The sequence below is a fragment of the Spinacia oleracea genome, chromosome 6 (assembly GCF_020520425.1).
Source record: "Spinacia oleracea cultivar Varoflay chromosome 6, BTI_SOV_V1, whole genome shotgun sequence".
In the NCBI taxonomy this organism is placed as follows: domain Eukaryota; kingdom Viridiplantae; phylum Streptophyta; class Magnoliopsida; order Caryophyllales; family Amaranthaceae; genus Spinacia; species Spinacia oleracea.
The window spans coordinates 116,780,513-116,797,128 of NC_079492.1; the positions used below are offsets into that span (position 1 = coordinate 116,780,513).

A 16,616-nucleotide genomic window follows, 5' to 3' on the forward strand; every position below is an offset into this window, starting at 1 on the left:
ACATTAATGGATAACTTTTAAGCTAACCCCCAACTGAAAAAATAAAGCTTATCCACCAATTAATCAAATGTCGAGGAAGAAGAAGAGGAGAACCAGAAGAAGAAGATGAACATTTCTGTATTTTTTTGGAAAAAACGAATGGATAATTTATAGAACAGATCCAGATTCATACCCATTTTCAGTCTTCTTCTTCTTCTTCTCCTTCAACCTCGCGACTACCTTCACCATTTTCGTCACCAATTTCGTCACCAATTTCAGCCCCACTGCCCTTCATTTCCGAAATTAACATTATGGAACAACTTAAACTAACCCCCACATAAAATCTCACCAAACGTGGATGAAGAAGAAAAGGAGAACAAGAAGATGAAAATGGGTTTGATTTTTTTTTTTGGAATTTCTGTGTTCAAAATTCTCGAATAAAAATGGTGGTGTGCGAAAATGGTGGTGTTCGAATAATTGGAACCCAGTAAGTGAGAAAAGAACTAAGGGAAAGGGGGTAAAAATATTTAACATTTACATTTACCTTTTTATTTGGGGTTGGCATGTATTTCATAATACATGCCTGGCATGTATTCGGACTTCCTCCAGAGTGTTGTATTAGTTGGCATTAATTGAAAAATCAATTGCAAATTTGAGTCAGAACCTTCTTTTTTTGTAGGACATTAATGGTCGATCTCTACTATGTGTTCTAGCTCTTTTCTTTCGCATCTAAAGAGGCATATCCCTCGGCAAGCCTCGTTCGGCTCCGATCTCTGTTGAGCTGATCTCTTCACGGCGGTTTAACCTCGATGACCTCAGATGCAAAGCTTTGCTGGGCACAGACCTCGGCTGCTCGGCACAGACCTCGGCTGCTCGGCACAGACCTCGACGGTCAACCTCGGTGGTCAATGCTCGACACTGAGTTTCAGTAATGAGCTTCGGCCATAAGTTTCAGCAATGAGCTTCGGCCATGAGATTCGGCTATGAGCTTCGCCGCTTCTGGAGCTACTATGCTTGGCCCTGCTCTTCGGCACCGACCTTGGCGCTGAGCTCGACACTGGCTTTTTCGGCAAGAACCTCGGGAGGTGGCTACGTTCGGCCCTGAGCTCCAACAATGAGCTTCGAGAGCTGCTTGGTTAGGTCCTCGGGTCGGACTTCGGGAGCAATGCAGACTTTCGGGAAGAAGCTTTTAACTACTTCGAAGGTCTTCGGGAGCAAAGTGCTCTAGCTCCTTCAGCTCCGAAGTTGGAGAAAAATTCCGGTCTTGGCAAGCTCAATACTGAGATTTTTTTAATTTGCTCTTTCGGCTCCGATGTCGCAGCTTGGATTCCCAAATAGGTGCTGCCACCTTCGGCTCCATATCTACCACTCAAAATGATGAGGCGAGATGTAGAATGTTGAAGCTTTGTAGTCTTATACTTCCTTTTTCAGAGGATCAAGCTAAGTATAATTACTCAATTGATTATACTCGATTTTCTTTTTTGAGTGAATTAAGCAAAGTTACTGTGCGTACTTTGCGGTCCACTAGCTCCAATATAGTAGCCATTTATTATTTGTGAGCCAAATAATACAAGTTTTATGCTCCAGAAGCATTAATGTGTGGCTTTGGCCAATCTAAGATCCAACTTAGCTTGTTCCCTTTGAGATGGGATACACGAAATAGTTAGATTTTGGCCAAACATATTGGTTTTTTTTTCTTTTCTTACCCATTTTTGTGGTTGAACACAACAGTCATGAAAGAGTGTATATTTATGGGTTATTGTACTATCTCCCCACAGACGGCGCCAAATTGTTTCGGGTTGAAACGATGGTAGGAGCGTTCTTGGTATCTTGAGTTCCGGTCACGTACGGTGCCTGCAAGATGAACTCCCGGCCAGGGGGGTCCCCGAGGCGGAGCCTCCGACGCTCAAGTCAGTACAATTGATGTATAAAATGAGAGTATTTTGGAGAGAGAGAGGGTGGCTTCTCTAGGATTAGAGATGACCATTTAACCTTGCCCCTTGAGGGGTATATATAGTGCTTTGTTGGTCCTTTGAGGCCTTGTAAGTGATATTGGGCTTGAGTGGATTTTATTGGCCTTTGGGTTAAAATGGTGTGCCCATTTTAACACCCCAACACTAGCTATATTTGAAATAAATCATTGCCTAATATTTCTTTAAAAAAACGTAATGAGTAACTTTTATACTCACTCTACAATTGTTTATTATTTTATAATTTTATATGGACTTACATAAATCATAAATAATTCCACTTTGGTACATAACTTTTACACTCACTTGCTTCTTTTTCTATTTCTTTATTATCAACTACCACACTTGCATCATTACTATAGCTAATTCAATTATTTTTGTTAATACGTACTTGTGTCGGTCAATATTTAGTCCCTAAAAAATACAGAGGGAGTACCAAAAATGGAATTGTAATTCTTAAAAAGGTACGGCCGGAAGTAGTAATTGCAACTCCTAAAAGAATACAGAGGGGGTGTTTTCTACTCGTATTTTTCATCCGAGTAAAACTTAATTACCAAACTATCGTTCACGTAGCATCGAAAAAGCTTATTCAAAAAAAATCAAGAGAAAAATCATCTGGTTATAAGTACGTGCTTACCTCAAATAGGTTTTTACTATATATATGACGTATATTTCCTCCGTTCCACAAATATCACACCATGTTGACTTTTACACTATTTACGTTGTGTCTTTGCCTATCTTTTGTAATATATACGTAAAAAAAAATATGTAATCATGCATGTAGGATCTTATTAGATTCATATCGATATAAATACTTTCTAAATATCAATTTTTTGTCATTTTTACTTATGCCTAATTCGAGATATAAGGAGTCACAGTCATATGTTAGGGAGCGGGAAGTCAACATGGTGCAATATTTAAGGAACGGTGGAAGTATAATTCTTTATTAAAAAGAATAAAGCTGGCATCCCAGATAAAAAATTTACTACTGTGAAAACGCATTCTACGATACTGGTTCTGTAGCCAAACCAGTATCTGAAACATCGGTTTTGCTAGGCAAAACTGATGTTAGCAAAACCGATGTTTCGGATGATGGTTTCCTCTGGAAGTTTTTGTTTTAAAAAAAATGTTCAATAAACTTATTTGATCCTACATGGACGGTATTTAAGTTTCATTCCAATGCAAAATAAAAAACATATTTTAAAAGAACCATACTTTCATCGACGGTTCCTTAAAAGTTCCCGCGGGCGCTCTAGGAAATTTAATTAATACTACATACGAAATATATAATTAAAGGGGTAATATTTTTCAGGTAGCTTACTATGTTTTGTATTTAAAAAAATAATAGTTGATTAAACTCTTGGGATGGTATCCAAAAGGCCAAGATCCCGTTCTACGTACATAATTTTTCTTGGTGGTTCTTTCTATGAACGCTTAAAAAAACTATTTCAGTACATTAGATATTCCTAAGATTGTGTGATACTTTATAGACTCATATATGGGTTTATGGCCTTATAGGAGGGTTTTGGGATATAAATGAAAATCAATGAATCTATACTAATATATTAAAAGACGTTGAGAAAAAGTCTATGTGCCACGTAGTACTCTTCCCATTCACCACATTAGTGACTCACCAAATTATATGTTCGATCCAGACCTCAAGTGTGGAAGATAGTTCTCATTACTATCTAAACCAACCACCAATTGTGGTTTATCTATTCACATCAATTTATAAATGAATGTTAACATGAAATCTAACAACCTAAATTATTATGTGACTTTTTATTTTCTATTGACTATTTTGGAAAAATAAAATTATTAAATAATTAGGAGAAACATGAATAAACATGATATCATAACTATCATAAGCATCAACTAAATAAATGTCTTTCATGGCTGCATATATCTAATTTGGTGTTTAGTAATTTAAATCATTTAGTTCCACTAGAAAACAAATTACACAAATTGTAAGATATATGGTATAATTGAAAAATTATTTCCCATGATAAACGACATAGTGTGTTTGTGTAATAGACGAACTTGATAGATGTTTTTCACTATATAGTATACATGTATTTTATCAAATATCGAGCTCAAGAAAAATTTAAAATTTTAACTATTCAATAGCAATCGGGGCATCGCCCGGGCCACACACTAATTTGTGACCTAATTTTGGTTGAAATTTTTTATCGAAATTTTAACTAACTTCTACCTGTGATTTACTTCGACCTAAACCATACATGGGCTTAAGAATATCACGAATTGAAGTTCCTTCAAGACGATGATTATTTTGAACAGAACCCATAATCAATCAACACATACTTGTTCTAACCTGATTCGACACAACCCAAATCCAAAATTTAGTCTGACACAAATTTCACAAAAACGGATACTGATATATATCAGAGATTATAGACTACTTGACTTGATTCTGATAGATAGAAATCTACTAGGATTTAATCTTTTAAGATATTTGATGTATATTAGACTTTAAATCATATTAGTGTTCCTAATTCTATTAGGACTAATATTGTAATCCCTATATATTTGATTAATAGAATACACTCTAATTCTCACACAATCTAGCACGGTATCAGAGCTTAGGTTGTAAAAGTTAGCTTCCACAAATTTCTTAATTTTTAATTTGTCTGATCTTGGTCATCCTAGTGTTAAGCCCCACATAGCTTCCGCCTACCTTAGTCTCACAAATTAAACATTAGTGCATTTATTGGTTTTCTAGTTCTTGCGCCACCTTGGTCTCACAATTAGTTCTTTTATTTATTTTTTGTTCTTAGGAAAAGTAGTATTATATCCCAACACACATTATGAGCAAGGACGGCGAGATTCATCCTCCCCCGATTTCATAATTTCACCCGGCATTAGGAGTTAACAATATCGAGAACACTATCCCTCCTATTCTTGATCGTGAAAAGGTATGATATTCCAATTGGGTTAAATTATTTGAATGTCGTGCTCATACTTTTAATGTTCTAGATCACATAGATCAAAATACTCCTAAATTTACAGATATATCAGAACCCTTGTGGAAGCGTTTATATTTGATTGTGAAACAATGGATTTATGGGACAATATCTAATGACTTATTACAAACAATCCTCCGCCGCGGGGATACGACACAACAAATCTAGAACAAACTTAAGGGAATTTTTCAAGATAACAAAAACACCCGGGCAGTGTATCTTGAGAATCAATTCACTGCTTTACATTTGAATAATTTTTCTGATGTTAATTCTTATTGTAATCACTTGAATGTTTTGGCAGATCAATTGGCTAATGTTGATCAACCGATAACGAAACAAAAATTAGTCTTACGTCTTGTTGCAGGTCTTGAACACTAATTTTGACACTGTGGCAACCATGATTCAACAAACAGATCGAAATCGTCTCCTTGCCAGAGAAGAAAGGCGTTCCCATGACACTAGAGGCTCAAACGCCGCTTTTTTTGCTCAACCACCACAACCGGTGGCTGCCCAACCCAACCACCAGCTTGCCCAGCCACCTCGCAACTTGGGCGGTGGCGGCAAGGGTGGTGGTGGGCGGGGCCGTGGCCGTGGCAGAGGAAGGGGAAGAGTGAAGGAAATAGTGCCCTTGGTCCAAGTATGCATATAATATTAAGTCTAATAAATGCGGTTCAGTATTAATTAACAAGTTAATAATTCAGTAAGATCAAGTGAGCTGAATGCCTAGCTAGAGGCCGCTTCAGTTCAAGTGGAATTAATTATATTAATCCACAACTTACTCTTGACTGAACCCGTAGGGTCACACAAATAGTACGTAAACGGATCAAGTATTTGATGGCATTAAATACTCCATCTTTGGATATTCGGAATCGACGGATCTTGGTTTCAGTGGAAGCTGAGATCGTCACAAGCAAGAAATGAATACTCCGGAAACGATGATATTACCGGAAACGGAAATATGGATCGTATCGGAAATATAAATATTATCCAAGTCGTAAATGTTGCCGGAAACGGAAACATGGTACGTATCGGAAAATATTAATGGAAATGGAAATATTGCCGGAATCGGAAATATTGCCGGAAACGGAAATATTGTCAGAATCGGAAATATTATCGGAATCGGAAAATAATTCCGGAAACGGAAATATTAAATATTTGTTCGAAACGCAAATTAATTCCGGAATCGGAAATATTAAATATTGTTCGTATCGGAAATGATTTCCGGAATCGGAAATTTAATCGGAAGCGTATCGTACGAATTAGCATCGGACGAGGCTCGCTAGACGAAGGCCCAGCACGAAGCCAGGCCATCGCCCAACAAGCCATACGCATCACCAACACACGCCAAGCCTCGACCAGGCCCAGCGCAAGGCCAGGCCCAGCCAAGGCCTTGGGCGCGCGCGCGGACACAGGTAGCAGCATGGGCCGAGCGCTGTGCGCTCAACGTGGGCCGCAAGGCCTGCACGAGTGTGCGGTGCTCGTGCGATGCTCGTGTACGTGCTATACGAATCCTAAAGCTATCAGGATTCGGTATATGATTAAATTCCTAATCCTAAAAGGATAAATTAATTAAATAAGAGTTCTACTAGGATTCTAGTTTAATTAATTCGTATCTTAGTAGGATTCCAGTTCCTTTTCCAAACCTCTATAAATAGGTGCCTAGGGTCATAATTTATAGACACAATTGAAGTATTCTAAAGGTAAGATTTTGAAGAAAAATCAGCCATACACTTGCACCTAAATAGCCGAAATTCCTAAGCAACCTTAAGGGCGATTCTAGTTGGTTAAGCTTAAGGCGGATCCGGACGTGCTGTGGACTATCTACGGAGGGACGACACTTGGAGTCCTAAAGACTTGTTCTTGTTCGGTTCGGGCGCAGCTAGGGAGGGCACGCAACAAAGTGTATGCATCTAAACTATGCTAAAGGATTATGTGTAAATAATATGCTTTCCTGGCTTTATGGTTTTTCCGCATGATTTATGTTTTGTCATATGAATCATAACCTAACAGTGGTATCAGAGCCTCTTATTATTTTCATAATCTAAATTGCATGAACATGGTTAAATTTTACAAATTTGCAAAGAATTAAAGGGGTGATTAATTTTCGTAATTAATTGCAAATTGCGTTTATTTAATTATATGTACGCAGTTTTTCGGCAGTTTCTTCGTTACTCATCCAAATCGAGTGATTTTTGTGTCAATTCCGCATGTAAAAGCCATTATAAAATTTTGACAAAAATAGTCTTTTTCGGCCGAACCCATAATTCCCAAATTCGAAGCCTAACTATGACTTTTCGGAGGTTTTAGTTTTTCGAACGCAAAAGTTTGTAAATTTAAGATGTAAAATTAAGTATTTGCGATTCTTGTTGATAAATCTTAAGTTTTTGATTGACCTACTGTATATGTTTAACAATTATGAATGCATAGACTTGTTAATTATACAACCTAATTTGTAATTATGATTAATTTGTTGAAATTCGAATAATTTAGAATTGATTTGTTTTTCATAATTAATTAATAATTTAATTACGTATCCATGATTAAAATCCACCATAAAAATTGTTAATTTATGTTAAAATTTTAATTTTTATGACCTAGATTTGAATCCATGTTAATCGGAAATTAATTGATTAATAAATTTTCGATTTTTCGCCCTAAAATTATGAAATTAATATGTTTTATTAATTTGTCATTCATTTTAAATTAAAAATTTTAAATTTTTATGAATATGCCCATAAATGTTGCACGCACAAAGCAATGGAAGCTACGTGTTACACTTAAGGGGTGTTGTATAGTGCGGGCACGAGACGACGAGCAAGGGAGCTCGTCGCCCGTGCGGTACGAATGCAGCGAGCAACGAGCGTGGCATGCGCAAGGCTGTGCGCCTAAGGGGCGTGTGCTACGCGTGTGGGCGATGGGGCAACGGGCGAGCAAGTGCAGCGAGCAAGGCAAGCACGCGTGGGCAGCGATGGAAGCTGCGCCACACATGCGTTGCCTCGCTCAGCAGCACGCCAAGGCAGTAGCCAAGGCAGCGACAAGCGCAGCACAACGTGCATGCGGGCAGCGTTGGCTGGCCTGTCCAGCGAGTGTTGCCCAGCAGCGCGCCAAGGCGATGGGCGAGTGGGCTGCGCGCAAGCGTGGCTCGCTGGGCCTGACGCATTGGTGCGTTGTTGCTTGGGCTTTGCGGTACGATCAATCGAGTGACAAGGGGTTTGTTGCTTGTTGGACTTGACGAGGTAGGGGCGCAAGCCCATGGCCTTGTCTTGACCCGATTGGTTCGTTTTAAATTTTAATTTGAATTTTTCAGTTCGGAAATGATTTTAATTAACGTTAAAATTAATAATTTAAATTGTTTTCTCGGGATTTAATTTTGATTATTATAATTATTATAAATTTTAATTTATACTAATTATTTTACTAAAATTAAACCTTGAATTAATTTAAATTCGTTTAATTCAACTGAAATAAATTAAATCAATGGATTCGATTATAATTTTATATGAGCTTTAAATTTTAATTAAACTTGTATGTTTCCGGTTAGACTAGAAATACATTTTTATGTTTAAAATTAGTAAAGCATATAAAGTTATTGGTTTAAGTGGGAGCATTTTAGTCATAAACTCTTGATTAGGTCTACAAATCCTTTAAGGTTAAACAACTTGATTAGAATTAATAAGGACTGAATAATTGGTAGATTATTGGTGCCCTTAATTAATTGCTGCAAATATTTATGTGATGCATACAATGTGTTTTAACTAACCAATTATGTGGGCCATTCATGATAATGAATGGTATATATTGTATATGTACTGTTTTGCAGGTTATGAAGTGACTAGTATGGCCCAAATAGGATAGAAAATATGGTCTACGTACCATTAATTTGAATGTAATTGGTCTAAAGCACCAAATTTGTTTTTCAATTCAAATATGGTCTGCGTACCATCAAATAGTTGTAATTAGTTTAATTATAGCTTATCCTATTTGAAGAAAATGGCGCCTCCCACGGTGAAATTCAAGACGAAGTTTCTAATCCATTTTCAAGACGGACTTTGAAGTTGAAGCTTCAAGATGAAGTCGGGCCATACTAGATCACAATTATCTTATGCATTCTTTAAGTTATTTATTGCTTTTAAATATGTCTTAAATATGCACACTAGTAGAAAAAACCCCTGTTGCAGCCCCCTTGTTGCAGCGTACATGTATAAATACGCTTCAACAACCAGTCGGTCAACGCGGGTCAAACCCTTTAAAGGGTTATCGCAGCGTACATTTTAGTTGTTCGCAGCAAATGTGTTTGTTGCAGCGTACAAAATAAAAGCCCGCAGCAACAACCCGACTTTATTGCAGCGTACATGTTATTGCCCGCTGCAACAAGTCCGCGTTTCAAAATTTTTTACTTTCCTATGCAACAAACCGCGCTCAAACGAGCGGTCTCAAACGTACGTTGTTCTTTCTCTGCTCCAAGATTTTTCCCTTAAACAAATATCCAAACAAACCGTCGAACTCAGCCGTCGAACTCAGCCCTGCGTCGCCGTCGAACTCAGCCCTACGTCGCCGTCGAACCCAAGCGTTGCTCAGCCCTGCGTCGCTGTCTTCGCCGGTGTGTGGTGTTCTCGCCTCATCTCCCCCATCCCGTTCAATTCTCGCGCGGCCTGTCACTGAAAGGTTATATTCTTGCACTAGTAGAAAAAACCCATGTTGCAACCCCCTTGTTGCAGCGTACATGTAATAATACGCTTCAACAACCAGTAGGTCAACGCGGGTCAAACTTTATAAAGGGTTGTTGCAGCGTACAAATTAATTGCCCGCAGCAAGAGAGTTTTTTGCAGCGTACAAAGTAAAAGCCCCCTGCAATAGCCCATTTATTTTGCAGCGTACAGATAAAAGCCCGCTGCAATAAAAAAATTTCGCTGCAAAGCTAATTAAGAAAAACATTTCGGATCTCAAACCTAAGGACGCTCATACTCCCTCTTCTTCCCTCAGCTTTCCCTGCGTACTCTCTCACCTCCTCATTCTTCTTCTTCTTCATCTGCTCTCTTTCTCTCTCCTAAATCCCTTTTTTCTCCGCCATATTCCCCCAATTCTGAGGTCGTTTTCGTGAATTCTCCCCCGTTTTCTCGCCGCGGTTTCTTCCCCAGGTAACTCCCATTTCGACGCTTTTTTCTGAATCCCCCCTTTTTTGTTCTAAGTTTTCTCTAATTCGTGGTTTTTTTGGGTTTTTTGCAAGTAATTGTTGAAATTGGGTGACAATTCGTCTTGGTTTTTGTGAAAATGTGCTCGACTCTTTCTCTCCAAGCATCTGGCCTTCGACCTCAGCCTTCGAACTCAGCCGCCTTCGAAATTGAGGAGGTATAGTTTTCTAACTTTTTGTATTTGTTTTTCCCTAATTTCGTATTTTTAGGGTTTTCTTTCAGTCAATTCTTGATTTTTCCCCTAATTTCGTATTTTTAGGGTTTGATAATATAAATTATTCTTATTCTTATTTTTTGTGTTACTTGATCTTTTGGTGATACCACATTACAACTATTTGAGCCACGCATCTCAAAAATATACGTTGGTAAAAATACTTCTCTGCGATAATGATTATGTTGAAACTACTGTTGATTTGAATCTTTAAGTTTTAAGCATGTCCCTTTTATGTTAGTTTATTTTTAATGACTTCGCAGTGAGTCTGTACTTCAGCCCCTCAACCAGTTGCCTCCTCCAAATGTCAAACGGGAGCTTATAATGCTTTCTTTACCGGCAATAGCTAGCCAGGCCATTGATCCTATGGCTCAGCTGATGGAGACAGCTTATATTGGCAGTTTAGGTTGAAATCTTATTCTTTATTTTGAATTTAAAAAAAACTTTGTTTTCTCTTATTTTGTGTGTGTCAATGATCTCACTTTGTTTTCATTATGTGTGCAGGTCCTGTACAGCTGGCATCCGCTGGTGTTTCTATGTCTATCTTTAATATCATTTCAAAGCTATTCAACATACCACTTCTTAGTGTTGCTACTTCTTTCGTAGCTGAAGATTTAGCAAAGTCTTCTTCAGGTAAAATATTCTGAATGTTGTCATTCTGGTCATAATCTTTGCCATTGAACTATTGTATTACTTGATTATCATGTATTTTGTTTGCACCTTCTAGATGGCGATGAAAAAAATGAAAGAAAACAGTTATCATCAGTTTCGACAGCGTTATTTCTCGCTCTAGGCATTGGCATCATTGAGGCGCTAGCTTTACTTTTGGGAGCTGGATCATTCCTCAGGTTAATGGGTGTCTCAGCAGTAAGTTCTAAATAGTTAAATGGTTATTGAGATTTTGTTTCCATGACGAATTCAGTAGTGAAACTCGTGAAGTTGACCAACGAGCCCTTTGTTATCCCTGCTGGTCATGATCAAATTTATTCTTAGTACATTGATTACGTATTGCATACTGGCGTTATTTAATGTTCAACTGCAATTGCCTTGCAGGATTCTCCTATGCGAGTACAAGCAGAGAAGTTTCTGTCACTTAGAGCTCTTAGTGCCCCCGTTGTTGTACTTTCTCTGGCTCTTCAGGGTGTGCTGAGGGGATTTAAGGACACAAAAACCCCTGTATTCTGTCTAGGCATGTTTTCAAGCCTCAACATTGCATTTGTACTTTTTTTTTTATCCCCTGGTTACTCTATTTTAATTGTTATAATTTATTTCTGTTTATTTTTAGTCTCTATTTCTTAATTTCCTTCTTTTTGACTTTTTATGTCTGTACATTGATGATCTGCATGCAGGTGTTGCCAATCTTGCAGCTGTTTTTCTGTTCCCGCTTTTCATAAATTATTTTCAGATGGGTGTCACTGGAGCAGCCACTGCCACTGTTGTGTCTCAGTATGCACTTTCTTCCTGAAGTCTGTTAGTCGGCTTTCTTTTAACTATATTGGTAATCATGCTGCTTGTTTGTGCTCCAGATACATAGGTAGCTTCTTGATGATTTGGTTTCTTAGCAAGAGAGTAATATTATTACCTCCAAAATTTGGAGATCTGAAGTTTGGGGTCTATTTAAAATCTGGTGAGTGTTAGAGAAATGTTTATGGTTATTTTCTGTTTTTGATTCTTTATCCAACACATTGATTTTAATAACCTTCTACTTAATAATCACCATTACAAACTTCTTAAATTAGTCTGCTTAAGTGGCCATTGTTTGTACCTACTTAAAGTGTTACTCGTACATGTTTGGATTGCCGTCTGTTTCCTTATGTTTACCTTTTTTCCAGGTGGATTTCTGATTGGAAGAACTGTGGCTGTTTTGATAACTATGACGATTGGGACCTCGATGGTTGCTCGTCAAGGTCCTCTAGCTATGGCTGCTCATCAAATCTGTATGCAAGTGTGGTTGGCTGTCTCTCTTTTAACTGATGGATTGGCCGCATCTGGTCAGGTATGAGCTTTCATCTAACTAGGAGGTTCGATATCCAGGCTATAGATTTTTCAGGCATCTAGACTACCTCTATTCTACAGTGCTTGTCCATTATGATTTATGATTATCACAAAAGTTGAAGATTGTGAATAATGTGTGGGTTTTAACCAAAAAGGAAAAGCTTCTTGGATTAATAAGCATTTGTTGTTGTCCAAAGATCCTGATTTGTGAACAATAAACCAAATAGGAAAAGCTACATATTTTCTCAGAGTATTACACTTATTACATGTTTAATATGAATAGTTTTAACTTTCTAAGACTCATTCCAATCTACTTATGCAAATTTAAGGCTTGTTTGGTCGTTAATTCGTTATAGGTCATATTAGGCTAAAATGAGGCTTTTTTGCTCCCAAAAATGAAATAAAGAACCTTAGGACTCATTTTAAACATATTAAATGTTTTATATGATTAGTTTTAACTTTACAAGACTTAATCCAATCTATTTATGCACATTCATGACTTCTTTGGCCGTTATAGGTCATATTTAGGCTAAAATGACATTTTCGCTCCCAACTTTGATCTAACGAACTTAAAAACTAATTTCAAACTTATTACATGATTCATATGATTATTTTTAACTTTTCAAGACTCAATCCTATCTATTATGCACATTTGAGACTTGTTTGGTCGTTATAGGTCATATTTAAGCTAAAATGAGACATTTTCGCTCCTAACCTTGAACTAAAGAACCTAAAGACTCGTTTTAAACCCTTTACATGATTAATATGCTTAGTTTTAACTTTCTAAGACTCATTTCAATCTATTTATTCACATTTAAGGCTTATTGGGTCGTTATAGGTCATATTAAGGCTAAAATGAAGCATTTTCCCTCCCAACTTTGAACTAAAGAACCTAAGGACTCATTTTATACTTATTACATGTTTAATATGAATAGTTTTAACTTTCTAACACTCATTCCAATCTACTTATGCAAATTTAAGGCTTGTTTGGTCGTTATAGGTCATATTAGGCTAAAATGAGGCTTTTTTGCTCCCAAATATGAAATAAAGAACCTTAGGACTCATTTTAAACATATTAAATGTTTTATATGATTAGTTTTACCTTTACAAGACTTAATCCAATCTATTTATGCACATTTATGACTTCTTTGGCCGTTATAGGTCATATTTAGGCTAAAATGACATTTTCGCTCCCAACTTTGATCTAACGAACTTAAAAACTAATTTCAAACTTATTACATGATTCATATGATTATTTTTAACTTTCTAGGACTCATTCCAATCCATTTATGCACATTTAAGGCTCATTGTGTCGTTATAGGTCATATTTAGGCTAAAATGACATTTTCGCTCCCAACTTTGAACTTAAGAACCTAATGACTCATTTTAAACTTATTATATGATAAATATGCTTAGTTTTAAGTTTCTAAGACTTATTCTAATCTATTTATGCACATTTAATGCTTGTTTTATCGTTATAGGTCATATTTAGGATAAAATAAGGCATTTTCGATCCCAACTTTAAAATAAAGAACCTAAGGACTTATTTTAAACTTATTACATGATTAATATGCTTAGTTTTAAGTTTCTAAGACTTAATCTAACTACTTATACACATTTAAGGCTTGTTTGGTCGTTATAGGACATATTTAGGCTAAAATGACATTTTCGCTCCCAACTATGAACCAAAGAACCTAAGGACTCATTTAAAACTTACTAAATGTTTTATATGCTTATTTTTAACTTTCTAGGACTCATTCCAATCCATTTATGCACATTTAAGGCTCATTGTGTCGTTATAGGTCATATTTAGGCTAAAATGACATTTTCGCTCCCAACTATGAACCAAAGAACCTAAGGACTCATTTTAAACTTACTAAATGTTTTATATGCTTATTTTTAACTTTCTAGGACTCATTCCAATCCATTTATGCACATTTAAGGCTCATTGTGTCGTTATAGGTCATATTTAGGCTAAAATGACATTTTCGCTCCCAACTTTGAACTTAAGAACCTAATGACTCATTTTAAACTTATTATATGATAAATATGCTTAGTTTTAAGTTTCTAAGACTTATTCTAATCTACTTATACCCATTTAATGCTTGTTTGATAGTTATAGGTCATATTTAGGCTAAAATGAGGCATTTTCGCTCCTAACTTTAAAATAAAGAACCTAAGCACTCATTTTAAACTTAATACATGTTTAATATGCATAATTTTAACTTTATAAGACTCGTTCCAATCTATTTATGCACCTTTAAGGCTCATTAGGTCGTTGTAGGTCATATTTAGGCTAAAATGACATTTTCGCTCCCAACTATGAACTAAAGAACCTAAGGACTCATTTTAAACCTACTAAATGTTTTATATTCTAGTTTTAACTTTCTAGGACTTATTCCAATCCATTTATGCACATTTAAGGCTCATTGTGTCGTTATAGGTCATATTTAGGCTAAAATGACATTTTCGCTCCCAACTTTGAACTTAAGAACCTAATGACTCATTTTAAACTTATTATATGATAAATATGCTTAGTTTAAGTTTCTAAGACTTATTCTAATCTGTTTATGCACATTTAATGCTTGTTTGATAGTTATAGGTCATATTTAGGCTAAAATGAGGCATTTTCGCTCCTAACTTTAAAATAAAGAACCTAAGCACGCATTTTAAACTTAATACATGTTTAATATGCATAATTTTAACTTTATAAGACTCGTTCCAATCCATTTATGCATATTTAAGTCTCATTGTGTCGTTTTAGGTCATATTTAGGCTAAAATGACATTTTCGCTCCCAACTTTGAACTTAAGAACCTAAGGACTCATTTTTAAATTATTATATGATTAATAAGCTTAGTTTTGAGTTTCTAGGACTTATTCTAATCTACTTATACCCATTTAATGCTTGTTTGATCGTTATAGGTCATATCTAGGCTAAAATAAGGCATTTTCGCTCCCAACTTTAAAATAAAGAACCTAAGGACTCATTTAAAACTTATTACATGTTTAATATGCATAATTTCAACGATCTAAGACTCGTTCCAATCTATTTATGCACCTATAGGCTCATTGGGTCGTTATAGGTCATATTTAGGCTAAAATGACATTTTCGATCCCAACTTTGAACTAAAGAACCTAAGGACTCATTTTAGACTATTAGGACATTGTCATTAGTTTCTTGAATGTTAAAATGTGATATTTAATTTGTATTTAATCTAATGTTTAATTTAAATTTCTGTTTTTGTAAAGGTCTACACTCCGAGGATTGCGCCTTATGCGAGGAATTTGATGTGGTTCGTGAGCAATGGGCTAAGTTTTTTACAAAACAAGTATTTATTATTGGCTTTAGCGCGCTTGATCGAGTTGGTTTAGTTGTTATAGAATAAATTTTATATTAAAATCTATGTTTATGTTGAAATTGGAACATATATTTAAATGTAATATGTGCACTTTGGTTTTGGGATATATAGTATACAAAACTCCAGTTGTTGTTTTTATATTTGTTATACAGGTTGCGTTATTATATTATTGTTTTGACAGGTTTCTATATTTGGTGCAAGGCACTCTAGGTATCCCTAAACAAAATTAGAATTTTCCCGCCAAAAGTGCTTTTTTGCAGCGTACATATATGTTGTACGCTGCAACAAGGGAAAAAAATTTCGCAAAAATTCAGACTTGTTGCAGCGTACAAATAAATGTACGCTGCAAAAAATTGAGTAATTCAGACTTGTTGCAGCGTACAAATAAATGTACGCTGCAAAAAGTTGAGTCTTTTGCAGCGTACATATATATGTACGCTGCAACAAGTCCAAAATTTTGCCAATTTTTTGGCACTTGTTGCAGCGTACATCTAAAAGCCCGCTGCAACAAATCACTTTTTGCAGCGAACATTGAACGCTGCAACAAGTTCAGACTTGTTGCAGGCCCCCCAGTTGCAGCATACGATGTACGCTGCAACAGGGGTCTAAAAGCCAGCTGCAATAAGGGTTTTTTCTACTAGTGTTGGTCGGCCGGGGGTTCAGCATCTCCCCGTCGCGTCGTGGTTCCGGTGGTTGCTCGGCGTCGTGGTTCCGGTGGTTTTGCTATGGTGTGTTCAATTTTTATTTTCGTTTTTTATTTTCGTTTTCAGATTAGGGTTCAATTTTAGTTTTTGATTTTCGTTTTGATTATTGTTTTTTATTTTCGTTTTTGATTTTCGTTTTGATTTTCGTTTTGATTTTCGTTTTTGATTTTCGTTTTGATTTTCGTTTTGATTTTCGTTTTGATTTTCGTTTAAGGGAAAAAGC

At 36.2% G+C, this 16,616-nt stretch overlaps 1 protein-coding gene across 1 annotated transcript; it reads left to right on the forward strand.

Moving 5' to 3' along the window:
- Window positions 1-5,327: 5,327 nt before the first annotated feature.
- Window positions 5,328-15,717, forward strand: LOC110783209 (protein DETOXIFICATION 45, chloroplastic-like). Its single transcript, XM_056832670.1, has 9 exons — window positions 5,328-5,540; window positions 10,589-10,739; window positions 10,838-10,966; window positions 11,061-11,200; window positions 11,387-11,522; window positions 11,683-11,779; window positions 11,860-11,960; window positions 12,166-12,329; window positions 15,580-15,717. The coding sequence occupies exons 1-9, from the start codon at window positions 5,328-5,330 to the stop codon at window positions 15,700-15,702; spliced, it is 1,254 nt and encodes a 417-aa protein (XP_056688648.1). The 3' UTR covers window positions 15,703-15,717.
- Window positions 15,718-16,616: the final 899 nt, after the last annotated feature.

What these genes read in the sequence shown, in the direction of transcription:
- LOC110783209 (XM_056832670.1), top strand. Translation starts at nt 5,328, where the DNA reads ATGATTCAACAAACAGATCGAAATCGTCTCCTTGCCAGAGAAGAAAGG. An exon ending in AGCTTATATTGGCAGTTTAG is followed by an intron (nt 10,740 to 10,837) that starts GTTGAAATCTTA and finishes TTATGTGTGCAG; the next exon opens with GTCCTGTACAGCTGGCATCC. An exon ending in TGGGGTCTATTTAAAATCTG is followed by an intron (nt 11,961 to 12,165) that starts GTGAGTGTTAGA and finishes CCTTTTTTCCAG; the next exon opens with GTGGATTTCTGATTGGAAGA.